General features: G+C 42.2%; 1 protein-coding gene across 2 annotated transcripts in view; it reads left to right on the top strand.

Moving 5' to 3' along the window:
• The window catches only part of Arfgef2 (ADP ribosylation factor guanine nucleotide exchange factor 2), a 100,183-nt gene that overhangs the window by 17,692 nt on the left and 68,444 nt on the right, over positions 1–14,047 (top strand). For both annotated transcript variants that reach the window (XM_004636112.2, XM_023720685.1), the window contains exons 4-7: positions 2,543–2,689; positions 4,068–4,247; positions 4,616–4,850; positions 13,355–13,423. In XM_004636112.2, the coding sequence (XP_004636169.1) occupies positions 2,543–2,689; positions 4,068–4,247; positions 4,616–4,850; positions 13,355–13,423 (631 nt within the window). The remainder of the gene's footprint in view (positions 1–2,542; positions 2,690–4,067; positions 4,248–4,615; positions 4,851–13,354; positions 13,424–14,047) is intronic.

The following is a 14,047-nucleotide window of genomic DNA, read 5'->3' as shown; positions in this document are numbered from 1 at the left end:
TTTGTGTGTGTGTGGCCAGCTCAGCCCACCAGGGGGCGGGGCTGGCTGGCATGTGGTGCTGGGGGATTGAACCACGGTCCCTGTGCTTTGCTTAGCTTAGCTTGTTCTAAGTAGGTGCTTTAGACCACTGAGCCATCTCACCAACCCCTCAAATACATTTTAATAAGTGCTACATTTGAAGTACAGAGTCTGCAAATGATAGAAGATGGACTCTGTAGAGCTGTAAGTAACTACATTATCAGTGGCTTATTTTATTTTATTTTACGTATTTGGTATAGGGTCTCACTACATAGCTTGGCTTTGTACTGATCCTCCTGTTTTCAGTCTCCCCAGCGCTGGGATTACAGGTGTGCGCCACCATGCCCAGACTTGGTAGCCAGCTCATTGCACCCGGATGGGAGGCCAATGTGGCTTGCGGTACTAAGGATCAAATCTCAATCCCTATGTTTGCCTAAGCAGGCACTTAAGTGATCTTTTGTTGATAAAGAAGCAGAGATAGAAAAGTTAGGATGACTTGTCCAGTGGGTAGTGAAAGGAGCAGAACTGCAATACAAGCTTCTTAGTTTCTGGTCACATATTCCTGTATTTTCTCAAGATTTACTCCTAAAGCTTCTGCTAGGATCAAAGAACATTTGTTTTTTTTTTTTGTTTTTTTTTCAACAAATAGTACACTGCATATATTCTTCTTAGTGGGAACATTTGTTTTTTTAACCTCAGTGGACAACCTACATCAATGAAAAAATTAAATGTGCATTTTGAATATACTCAAGAAGGGGCTGGGGAGATGGCTCAGTAGAATAAGCGCAAGGGCCTGAGTTCAGTCCCTGGTTCCGCAAAATAAATAAATGAATAAATAAATTCAAGAGACACAGTTTATAGTTTATCATTACTGTCTAATACAGGAAGGGTAAATTGACTCTGCTATGATTGCTTAGACTGTTGTATTGAAAAGATACATAAAGCCTCATGTGGGTTTGTTGGGAAAGAGTGCCATCATCAATTGGTTATGTCTACCAGGACACAGAGGACTGCAAAGTGGCAGTGGGCATGCTACATTTTGGGCATCCGTATTCTAATATTCTATTAATTTCTCTTCTTTGATATATATGAGAATTGATGACAGTTTTTTCACAGAAGCAGTTCTTCCAAATGAGAAGCCATTTTTCTCATTCAAGATCATTTGTACAGATTGTTCTATGTGAAATATTTAATGAGCCAAGAAACTTAAAAGGCAGGCAAAGTCCTACTTCTGTCCTAAAATATTTGATACTGTGAATATTTTCTGAAAGAATTTGATGTGAGTTTAATTTTAGTTGTTTTCTGCCCATGACAAGGTTTAGTTTGGGAGCTCGTGCTAGTGGTTACCTTAGTGAGAATAATAGCTACTTGTGTTGAGCTCTCAGCCAGTGCTGGGCTGAAGGCTTTGCCCACATTACCATCTTTAGTCTTTTCAATAACCTTCAGACACTTGTTTTTATCCTCATTTTAGAATTGAGGAGCTAATGATAGAGGAAACTCATTGAGAATTGGAGTCAGAACTCTGCAGAGGGGCCTGTCTTCCTGCCAGGATGGTAGAAGTTCTGTAGGTAACCTCAGGAACTCTCATCTGCTTTGTGCAGGTGGAAACAAGGATGTGACCAGTTAGCAGCCTAAAAGGATAAAGGAATAGCATTTTAAAGAATGTTCACCAGTCACTAAAAGCAGAGAGTACTTTAGAAGTCCGGCATCCTTTAACTGGTCAGCCATCAGAATAACCTAAGGAGTTTGGAGAATAACACTGATTCCCAGGCTCTGCCCCCCAGATTTCTGGTTCAGGAGGCCTGGGTCGAAGTTTAGGAATTTGGATTTTTAACAAGTGATCTCACACAGGTTTAGAAATCGTCCTGACCTCTAAGGTTCCTTAGTTTTTAGATTTTCCATGCTGAAGTCAAAGTAATGAATGAGGTATCCAATCTGATTTGTAACCAAACAGGGGCCATAGCTCAGCAGCCACATCTGTCCAGCCACGTATGGCCCACATTGTTTGATAATGTAGGTGTGGGGTGTAGTTAACTGCATTTACTTTATCTTTTGGAGTAGGAAATACATGAACGTAAGTCAGCATTCCAGAAGAACAGAAAGGAGAAAGTGCCTTAGTCCTATCCTTGCTATGGCCACTTAGTTCTCTTCCTCTCAAGTACAGCGTGTTATCTTTAATTTGTTGCTTCCTATGTCCTTCCAGCCACCTTCTCACTGAGCTCTAGACAATCAGTAATCTTCTGTCTTTGGTATGGTTGCTAGTACCTAGGAAATTGTGTGCTGGGAATGTTCTGTGCCTTGTTATTGCCATTGGACACCATGACATCATTGTTGGGCTCATCTGCTGCCAGGAGATGGGAGGGAGCTGCACAGCAAGTGGTTGTGGCTGCCTGGCTCCCGGGAGCAGAGACATGTATAGGAACTGGAAGTTAAAGGCCATGCTCACTACGTGTTTCTTGCTGTCATGGGTGGCCTCAGTACTGGCCAGGCAGAAACTTCTAATCTCTCTTTTTTCCGTGTTTAGAAACTCATAGCATATGGACACATCACAGGCAATGCTCCTGACAGCGGAGCCCTGGGGAAGCGACTAATCGACAGAATTGTGGAAACCATTTGCAATTGTTTTCAGGGCCCACAGACAGATGAAGGTGTTCAGTTACAAATTATTAAGGTATTTCTGCTTGTTTGCCTGATCTGGGTTGTAAATTTAGAAACCTACTCCCCTTTGGGAATTTGGGCTTCAAACTTAACGTGTGTTAGTTGTCCAGTATTGCCCTGGAACAGAAAAACTTAAGCACCACTGAGATCTTTTGTTTAGTGTCAGAATTTATGGCCGTGTCCTGAGACAAGAAGAGTAGAACCAAGTGTGTATTCACAGTAAACAGTTCCACTGGTAACGTTGTAAATCAACTCTGAATCCTCTGGTCTTTCCCCTTGGAAAATCTGGATTCCCAACGGGCCATGTCTCAGCAGGTCTTCAATACTCTTATTACCAGCTTGCCTTGTGCCTGTGTCCCCTACTCTGCCCCCCTGTGCCATATCACTTGCAAGGAATGGATTGACATGAGATGGGGCCATCTGCTTGTCAAGGAACGGGAGCAGGATAGGTGTGGCCATTCCTCCGAATCTTTGGACCTGGCTATTGTAGTTCTGTGAGGATTGGCTCTGTGTCATCTGCACCTCTCTCTCTTTTTTTTTTTTTTTTTTTTTTGCGGAACCGGGGATTGACCTTAGGCCTTTGCGCTTGCCAGGCAAGCGCTTATTCTACTGAGCTATCTCCCTGGCCCCTGCACCTCTCTTAAAGGTCCCTGGAAGCCCACCAAGGACCAAGAGACAGCTACCCACTGAAACATGTATTTTGTGGTTCATGTGGGTAAGATCAAGTAGAACCATTTTTTTCATCCTAAGAGAAGTGTCTTAATTTATTTTCTTTCTTTCTTTCTTTCTTTCTTTCTTTCTTTCTTTCTTTCTTTCTTTTTCTTTCTTTCTTTTTTTTTTTTTTTTTTTTTTTTTTTTTTTTTTTTGTGGTACCAGGGATCGAACTCAGGACCTTGTACTTGCCAGGCAAGCACTTACTCCACGGAGCTATCTCCTGGGCCCAAAGGATTTTTTTTTTTTTTTGTGGCTCAGGCTGCCTGAAGGGCAGGTCTGGTAATGCAGGTGGAGCTGGGAATCAAGCCACAGTATCCTGCGCCTGACTGCATTTGCATGAGCAGGTGCTTAAAACAACTAAACTAACAGGCAGGCCCCCTTTATTTTCATTCTAGGTTTTCTAGTCAATATTCATAAGTGTAGCTTTTTAAAAAATGAGTCAGTAAGACTTACTTCAATACAACATAATCACTTCAAGTAACTTGTATATTTGGGAGTTAGTTATTGCTTTTAAATGCAGAAGATGGTTCTTAGTGCTGGTCCATCTAGTTTAGTTTGCAGTGCCATCTTTGAATTTATAAAGAATAAAAAGGTCCACTATTAGAAAAGTTTTGGCTGGGAAGGAACAGGAAGATGGTAAGTGATAGTAAAGGTGACGGTTTCTGATCTGTGTTTAGGCTCTTCTGACTGCAGTGACTTCCCCACACATTGAAATTCACGAGGGTACTATCCTGCAGACAGTGAGGACATGTTATAATATCTACCTGGCCAGCAAAAACCTCATCAATCAGACGACCGCCAAGGCCACGCTTACCCAGATGCTGAATGTCATCTTTACCCGCATGGAAAACCAAGTGGTGAGCGGTGTCCCTCCCGCTGACGGCGGCAGCCGTCGTGTTGCTTCCTCTTTCATGTGGGCCTCGGTGCATGTGCAGGGTCACTAGCACTTTAAAGCTTTATCTTTTTCTCTTAATTTTCTATACTGTGATTTTCTTCTCATTTTAAAGTTGGAGAAAGAATCTTGTTTTGGGATTATGAAGTTAATATTTAGAATTTACTTTTGAGTTTGTCACATTTAAAGTTTCCTTGAATTTATTTCCTTTTAAAGTTTTTTGTTTTGCTGGTTGGAAATTTTTCAAGCAATAGGCTAGCATAATTTTTGTTCCTTACCAAGATGCTAAGTCTGAATCCCATTTAGACCTCATCTTTTACTGTTGCCTTTTAGTTACAAGAGGCCAGAGAATTGGAAAAACCAATCCATTCAAAACCCCAGTCTCCTGTGATTCAGGCTGCAACAGTGTCCTCAAAGCTCAGTCGTTTGAAACAGAGCCTGGCACAGAGCAAACCAACAACTCCAGAAAAAACAGATCTACCCAATGGTGAACACGCCATGAGTGATCCTGGAAAAGAGAGCTCAGAAAACGGAGACATACCCAGAGAAAGAGGCTCGTCACTCTCAGGTATGGCGGAGCCTTCCAGGGGTGAGGGCATCATCTTGTTGCTGAGGGGCACATGAAGGAGGTGTCTGGTAACATCTGAGGGAAACGTGTGAGGGCAACTGCTCTATTTCTGGGTCTTCCCCTTGATTTCCCTTTTACTTTTCTCTTATGGAACACAGCCAGTGAAGTGTGATGTGTAGTGTCCCACTGCCAGCTGTGCAGTCTGCTCAAAATAGTTCCTGGCATGCATCTAGCTGCCACTTGTTCATGTGAGTTCAGTGTCATGGCTCAATTTGGGCACTTATCTCTGTGGTGAGTTAATAGAGTGACGAGCCATTCAGTGCCTGTGTTCTCTGTCCAGAAGAGGGCGAAAGCTTTGGTTCTCCTGTACACACTAGATCTCTGTGCCTTGCCCAGGGCCTGACAGTTAGAAGCTACTCATAGGCCTCAGTGGAGGAGCCAGGATGCTGGATAGGAAGATTGTCAGATGCCTCTTTTCTTTCCTTGGCTCACAAGTGTATCAGTTGGTTTTGTTTGCTTTTTTAAACAAAACAATATTCAATAGCTGGGTAAGGTAAATGAGTCTAAAGCATGAAATCTTCGAGAAGAGCATTGTCCTGAGACTACTTTTAGGTGTTTGCATCTCCACCTGGATATAATATATGAACCAGATTCAGAAATTTCCTTTTAGGCTAGGGAGATAGCTCGACTGTCTTAAGTGCCTGCCTGGCAAGCTCAAGGACCTGGATTCAATCCCGGGTACCTCATGCAGTGCCAGCCTTACCCCTTGCTGTGCTGGCCACCGAATGGTGACACATGCCTCTAATCCCAATGCTAGGGAGACTGAGACAGGAGGCTCACTATGAGTCGGAGTTGCGTAGTGAGATCCTGTATCAAATGAATAAATAAAAGATTAAAAAATAAATTTTCCTTTCAGGCTGGGCATTATGGTGCTTGCCTGTAATCCCAGCACAGAGAGGCTGAGCAGCAAAATCACTATGAGTGTAAGGCTAACTTGGGCTATATAGTAAGTTTAAAACCAGCTTAAATTACAGAACAAGACCCTACTCAAAGAGAAAAAAAATACTTTCACAAATTTGCTTTTCCCAAATAATTCTGTTAAGTAATTCTTTACTCAAGCTGGTTGTTGTACACAATATATCTGTCCTCTCTGTAATCCATCTCATTTACCAGAGTACTTGGCATGCAGTGGCACTGAAATGGAATAAGTAAGTGTTGCAGGAAAGTTCTGTGTCCATTTATTCAAGGAAAGCACAGAAGAGGAATTTACCACTGAGAATCGCATGTTTTAAGGCAAGCAGAGTGGCCCTCTGCTTGTTCCTGCTCCTCTGTGCCTTAAGGAAGATCTCAGAAATTTCTTGCCCATCTGCTGTGTGTGTTGTTGCCTCTGCCTTCCTAACCCTTAGGGCAAGGACCAAGTTTTCAGTATAACCCTTATCAAGCTGTGGTCAATCAATAAATATTAATATTTAAGCGATGTAGTAAGTATAGCTATGGAGATGGAAAAGCACTTCCCTCTGAGCTTCATGAAAAGTGCTTCCTGTGTGACCCATTTTCTCTACGGAAGCCAAAGTGAGCTCTTAAAAGCATGATTACACGATTCTCCCCTGGTCCACTCCTTTGGTAATGCTGCATCCTATCCCTTCCAGGGTGCAGTTCATGCCTGTCTTGCTCCTGTGCTTCGCAAAGCTCGATGTGGCTGGGCCCTGTCTACTTTTCTGCTCCCTTTTCATGATTCTTATTTGCTTCACGATGCTGTGAGCATTGTTTCTGAAGGTACCTTCTTGAAGGTACCATGCTTGACTTGCCTCTGTGCCTTTGCACGTGCCATCTATTGCTCGTTTCCACCTACCCCTCATCTTGGTTCAGAATGAGACTTCTCCAGTGACACATCATATCTGTCTCCTCTTCTCTTCACTTTCTATTCTATTCTTTTCTTTCTTTCTTCCTTCCTTTTTTTTTTTTTTTAATGTATTTTAGTACAGGGACTACAGGGTCTCACTACACAGGTCGGACTCATAGTGATCCTCCTATTTTCAGCCTCCCAAGCACTACGATTACAGGTGCATGCCACCATGTACAGTCTCAGTTGCTGTCTCGGCATGCCCCAAGGGGTGGGGCCAGCACGGCATACCGGGGATCAAACCCTGGTCCCTGAGCATGTCTAAGCAGGCACTTCAGTCCACTGAGCTATTTGGCCGGCCCTTCTGTCTTATTTTCTTAATAGAGTGTATGAATGCCTGAAATTACTGAAGTGTTCGTGTTAACTTGTTCTCACTTGGAGACCTAGGCTATTGTGTTCCCCTCTGTATTCTCAGCACTGGCACAAATAGCAGTTCTCAGTAAATACATTTTTTAATGAATTGGGAAAAACATGACTTCTAGAATTTAATTTTATGGAAACACAGTAACAAGAAGTTCAGCTTTCACCAAGAGAGAATGATTTATAGTTAAGATGTCGCTACATATTTGGGTGCCAGTATCTGGTGCACTCTCTGAAGCTTTGTCCAGAAACATGGGAACAAGCTGCCACGAGAATGAGAGCATTCTGAAAGGCCCAAACTTCAGTGCTTCTGTGACAGACATGGAAACATGCAGCTTGCTACTGAGAGTGCTGTAATGTCACTGTCACTTAGCTAGTCCTAACTGCTTACTCTTTGTGCTAGGCACTGTGCTCTCTAACCTGAGAAACAACATACAGTTCCCTGATTAGCTAGGAGCCCTCCCTGCATCTTCTTGCAAAAATTAGCTTCCCCATGTAATTTGCATGGAGGAAAATAATTTGCCCCTGTAGGGCCTGGGAGATGGCTCAGTAGAATAAGCACTTCCCTGGCAAGTGCAAGGACCTGAGTTCAATTCTCGGTTCCACCAAAAAAAAAAAAAAAAAGAAAAGAATAATTTAACCCTTTCCTGTTTTTCATTCCAAATTAGTAAATTAACAGATTAATATAATGATTTGTTGGTATTATCAGCCTGCATAAGTGGGTCAGATTGCTATTTTTAAAAACAAAATGAGTCTTTTAAGGTGTTTTTTGTTTTTTTTTTTTTTTTGGCGGAACTGGGGATTGAACTCCGGTCCTTGTGCTTGCCAAGGAAGAACTTATTTCACTGAGCCATCTCCCTGGCCCCAAGTTTTTTAAGTTTAAGATACACTAGGTTATGTGAAATTTGTACATAGTTTTCTAAACTTCCCTTGGAGAACCATCCCATTTATTCTTACACAGCCCTTCTGATGTCCCAGCTATTTGGTTGTTTTGTTTTGTTTTTTAATGGCTTTCTTGAGGATATAACTCATATACCATAAATTCACCCATTTAAGATGTACAATTCAAGCCGTGAACAGTGGTGCATGCCTTTTCATCCCAGCTTCTTGGGGCCAGCCTGGCAATTTAGCAAGTTCCTGTCATAAAATAACAAGGGTTGGGAATGTAACTCAGTGTTAAGTACCCCTGCGCTCAGTCCTCAATAATGGGGGAAAACCCTATAATTCACTATGATCACAGGGCTATGCAGCAGTCATGGTAATCAAATTTAAAATGTTTTTATCACTTCAAAAAAAATCCTGGCCATATATGATGGTGCATGCCTGGAATCCCAGCATTCAGGAGGCTGAGGTGGGAGGATCACCAGAAATTTGAGGCTAGCCTGAAGTATGCCATGAGACCCTATCTCAGAAAAGCTGGGAAAAAAAGAAATCCTGTACCCAATATTAGTCATTTCCTATTTTTCTAAGTTTATGATTCTCTTTCTCTTATTTTGTCTTTCTCTTCCTCCCACCTCTCTGTCCCTATCTTTCCCTCCCTTTCCTCCCCCTTCCCCCAGCACTGGGCCTTTACATTATAACTTTTAAACTTTTAACATTAAACACTGGCAGGGCCTGGGGAGATAGCTCAGTGACACAAGCACCTGCCTGGCAGCACAGGGTCCTGAGTTCAATTCCTGGTATCAAAAAAATGAGCATTGAACATTTTACATTTAGATACCTAATAATGTACAGGTCCCTGTACTTATAAATTTCTTAGCCTGTGTTTTCTTGTGTCTCTTTGTTTAAAGGGAAACAACTCTTAGGTGCTATAAAACGGGAAATTTTATCTTCTCACAGCCAGTACCGAGGTTAGTCAGGTAGCCGAGGTCACATCATGACTGTAATATTTATTGGCTCTGTGACCTTGTGCAAAGTCTCAGACATTTCTGAACCTTAGTTTTCTCATCTGTAAAAATGGAATGTAAGGCTGGCCAGATAGCTCAGTGACTAAAGTGCCTGCTTAGGCAGAGTGCAGGGATCCCCAGCACCACAAACCGTGCTGGTCCTGCCCAGGGCGCACTAAGAAGGCGATTGAGACTGGGCATGGTGGTGCATGCCTGTAATCCCAGTGCTTGGGAGGCTGAAAACAAGATTTCTGTGAGTCCAGTCTACATAGTGAGACTTCATAGATCCTGTGCTAAATACATTAAAAAAAAAAAAAAAAAGGAATATAACTTTCCCTTACAAATTTGCAAGATTTAATGAGAGCAGTGTCTGACACTGGAACAATAAAGTATGAATAGGGACAATAAAATATAACATGTTTGTCCTTGTGTCTGATGCCCAAGCTCCTACTAATATGTAAGAAACTAAAAGAAAAAACCTGGGAGCAAAGCATTTCATGTCATATTCCAGCCATATGCCAGTGTGGTTCTGTGACAGGAAAAGTCATCTATTAAGAAAGAACACATTAGAGAACTTATTGTCTCCACATTCATGTCCGTGACACAGCTAATAAAAGTGTTGTAAAACAGTGACCTGTAATTCACACAGTCAAAAATAAGTCAGAAGAGGTAGGGTGCATTTTGTATTTTCTGTCAAGTATTGGCCTGAAATTTCTTTGCCTTTTAGTAACAAAAAAGTAGAAGTACCTAGTGATGTAAGAACAATAACCAAAATTGTTTGGGACTGTTAACATGAGAAACAGCCAGACTCATTTCTCCTACTACACTGTTCTTACCACTTTTATATCTGATTCCCATCTGAAATAGTTACTACTTTTCTTTTAAGAAACACGTTTTTAAAGCTGAAATGTATTTAAAATAAGCTGGACATGGTGGTCTATAACTGCAGTCCCAGGAGACTGGGGTAGGAGGATTGTTTGAGCTTAGGAATTAGAGAACACCTTGGGCAACAAAGCAAGATGCTGTCTTGAAAAGAGCAAAGGGGACCAGCATTTATTTGCTGGTTGAATCACTCCCCTTTCTAAAGAGAAGCCTTCCTGCTGTCCAGCACTATCCCCCAAGAACTTAATCTTCCCTGTTACTGGCCAGAACCTGTGCCATGCGACCACCCTGTTCTTTAGAGAAGTCTGGGAAATGTAGGTAAATTTTCTTCTAGAACAAAAAGATGGATCTCTTAGTGTGGGAGGATGTGACCTCGTAGCTGACTAGAAAGGAGTAACAGTAAGGGTTTCTCCAATTGGAAGTTTCTCAAGGTGACCTTTGTGCTTTGCTTGTGGGAAGAGTGTGAAACAGGTAGGATCTGGTGCCTTATCAACAATGACAAGTGGTAACATCCCCAGGGAACTAGCAGAACCAGTAGTTTTATAAGTATACTCCTGGCACCTTTATTTGATTGACAAACATTTCAGTGCATGCTTGAAACTTACACACCAAAGACTAGATAGTGCTTAACACAGCACCCAGAGAAGCCTCTTCTAAGTCCTGTTCAGGTCTATCACAGGGAAAGCATCAGGTTGCTGAGTCCTGCTGCTTGGATTTTTTCCTTAGTAGCATCCTCTGTAGAACTTTCTGGCAGAAGTAGGGCTCCTTGACTTCCTTCCGGACTGAATATAGTTGTCCCTATTATTTTGGAGGCTAGGCTTCAGGACTCCCTGAAGATGCCAAAATCTTCTGGTCAGGTCTCAGATACAAAGTGACAATATTTGTATAGAACCTACATATATCTTTTTGTATAGTTTGTTTATTTAAGTTATAAAGAAAAGAGGTTTATTTTGGTTTGCAATCCAGGTCCAAGATCCAGGGGCTGCATCTGGTTATGGTATTCTTGTTGACTGAAATCTAGTATGGCACAGGGCATCAGCCGGAGCATCTTCCTGTGCACTTTAAATTTTTTTAAAAAAATATATATTTAGTACAGGATCTACAGGTCTCGCTGCGTAGATTGGCCTCGTAGTGATTCTCCTGTTGTCAGCCTCCCAAGCACTAGGGTTATAGGCTCCCATGACACCATGCCCAGTCTCAGTCACCTTCTAAGTGGGTCCTGGAGGCGGGGCCAGCATGGCTTATGGTGTCAGGGATCCCTGCTGTCTGCTTAAGCAGATACTTTAGTCCACCAAGCTATCTGGCTGGCCCATTGTCAGTTTTTAAATAGAAGCCAGATCTGGATTTTTTAATGACTAGTTTCTTAGTTTATAAACATGGGCAGCTAATTAAATTTTTTTTATTTTTTAATTTAATTTTATTCTATTATTTATTTATTTATTTATTGGCTCGCTCAGAATTCCTTCAGGGCAGGTTTGGCTGGCTTGAGTTCTGGGGATCGAACCACAGCAACCTGAGCTGACTGATTGTTTGAGCAGGCTCTTAACTGAGCTAAGGGGCACGCCCTCTAATTAAAAATTTTTAAAAAGTAGTATGTATACTGAAGGACACATACTTGTGGGTCAGAAGTGTCCACCAGCTAACTAACTCCCAGAGCCTCTGATAAAATGAGTGGGTGTTATGGGTGTTGAATGTGAACAAGGTATTTGTAACAGACAGTACACATTAGAGACTGCCACCGTAATTTTATTAAATCATAATCTCAGAAAATGTTGGAACTTAGAAACATCTGCATGTCATGGTGTAAGTGGGATGATTTTAAGTAGTTCATAGGTGGGTGGTTATTTTAATAGTTACACATTTATATTAACATTCACTTATAAAATATAATTAGTACATCAAAACTTAACGTTCTGAATTTCATTATTTAAGATGAGTTAATAAAAATTTTAAAGGAGCTGGGGATGTAGTGTGTGAAGGACTAGAGAGGTCAGGCCCCAGTAACTAACACACACACACACACACACACACACACACACACACACGGGTTAATTTAAAGAGTACTGTTAGGGCTGGAGAGATAGCTCAGTGGTCTATGTGCCTGCTCAGCAAGCACAAGGACCCAGATTTGATTCTGGTACTGTGTGTCCTGCCAGCCCTGGAACCCTAGGTGTGCCATGCTGGCCACAAAACACACATCTTTAACCCCAGTGCTGGGGAGGGTGACATAGGAGGATTGCTACAAGTTCAAGCTGTGTAGCAAGACCCTGTACCAAATAAATAAATGATTTAAAAAAATAAAAATAAAGACTACTATTAGATAGAATGCAGAATTAAAAGGGTTACTATGCTTTGTCTAAGGTAATGGCCTTTTTAGTGTGGTGGTTTATAAATCAGTAATATTTACTCCTGTCTGGTCAAATGCTGCTTATTTCATAAACTAAGGACTCATTTTGTTTAAAAAAGAGAGGGAGGGCTGGGGAGGTAGCTTGGTGGTCTAAATGCCTGCCTGTCAAGTGCAAGGACCCAAGTTCTCATCCCCAGTACTGCATGCCATGCTGCCCTGGAACTCCAGGTGTGCTGTGCTGGCCATCGAAACTGGCACCAAACCCCACATGATGGTGCTTGCCTGTAATCGCTGCACTAAGGGAGGCTGAAACAGGAGGATCACTATGAATTCAAGCTGCGTATCTAGACCCTGTGTCAATAAAGAACAATTTTTAAAAAATTAAAAGAGGAAAAGCTGCTGAACTACTTCTTTCACTTAGTAGTTTCCATTTTGCAGAATAATTCTGTTCAAAGTTTAGTAAATCTTAAAATATCACATCAGAAATCTCTTGCTAAATCTTGAGCTAGGGCTTGAGAGATAGCTTGGCGGCATAAGCGCTGCCTGGCAAGCACAAGTTCCATTCCTGGTGCCACATGCTGTGCCAGCCTCGGGGTCCCAGAACCCTGGGTGTGCCCTGTGAGCTCCGAATCCAGGTGTGGTGGTACACGCCTGTAATCCTAGTACTGGGGAGTCTGAGGCAGGAGGATCACTCCAAGTCTGAACTCTTTTAAAATTAAATTTAGAAATAAATCTTGGGCTAACAGGGTGGATAGAGCCGCATGCTCTGCAGTCAGGGTCTTGGGGCAAAGGCACAAGAGAAAGCCTCATCTGTGGCTGGATAAAGTCCAGCTTCTGTCCCCAAACTAGTGTGAGTGGTGCTGGGCTGAGTAGCTGGGACTTAGGAAGGAAGAGAACAAGGTGGAGGCTTTATTTTAGTTCCATGAAGCAAAGCGCAGAGCAGATGCTGCCTGAGGGTTTCTGAAACCCAAGAGATTGTTTCGGCGGGTACAGTGGAATTTGCCTTGAGGAGAACTGACTTGTACCCTTTGCCCTCTGAAAGGTGACTTTAGAGGAACATTGATGTAATTTTCTTTTTCTCCTTCTTTCTTTTCCCTCAAAATGCTGTGTGTTTGGCTATATGTAGGGTCTGATGATGGAGCCCAGGAAGTGGTGAAGGACATTTTAGAAGATGTGGTCACATCTGCTGTTCAAGGTAAGAATCAGGGACAATGCAGCCTTCTTTTCTTTTCTTTCTGGTTTTTTTTTTTTTGTTTTGTTTTGTTTTGTTTTGTTTTTGGGTTTTTTTGGTACGAGGAACAAACTCAGGACTGCACTTGCTAGGCAGACACTTTGGCCGCTCAGATCTGTCCCTGGCCCAACAGTGCACCTCTCGTTGGACATCATTCTTCCACAAAGTCCTCAGGCCAGGTGTTCAGACGTGGGGTTTCCTCTTCCCACTGGAAACTAAGTCTAATACTGCCCACCCTTCTTTCACATGAATCTCAAAAATGGCTTGGTCTTAATGGTGGTTTTGTTCTTATTTGGGTTGTGTTCATGGAACATAGTTGAAGTAGGTTTGGGTACTCCTCCTGGAGACAGGCAGGCCACTCTGCATCCCGTCTATCAGAGGCATCCGTATTTCTCTAGGAGTAGATTATAACTATGAGATCCATGTTCATCCCTGTTAAATTTTCACAGCCATTGAGATGTACAGGGAACATTCCACATGCCCACAGGTGTCAGAGGGAAGTTTTATTTATATTATTAAAGCAAGGCTCCTTCAATTTCATGGTATTGCTTCAGTAGTGTTACACTTGTGTAGTTCAGAATGACTGAT

The sequence above is a fragment of the Octodon degus genome, unplaced genomic scaffold (assembly GCF_000260255.1).
Source record: "Octodon degus isolate 3935 unplaced genomic scaffold, OctDeg1.0 scaffold00077, whole genome shotgun sequence".
Taxonomy (NCBI): Eukaryota; Metazoa; Chordata; class Mammalia; order Rodentia; family Octodontidae; genus Octodon; species Octodon degus.
The sequence above is the reverse complement of the archived record's forward strand: the minus strand, read 5'-3'. Positions and strand labels throughout refer to the sequence as shown.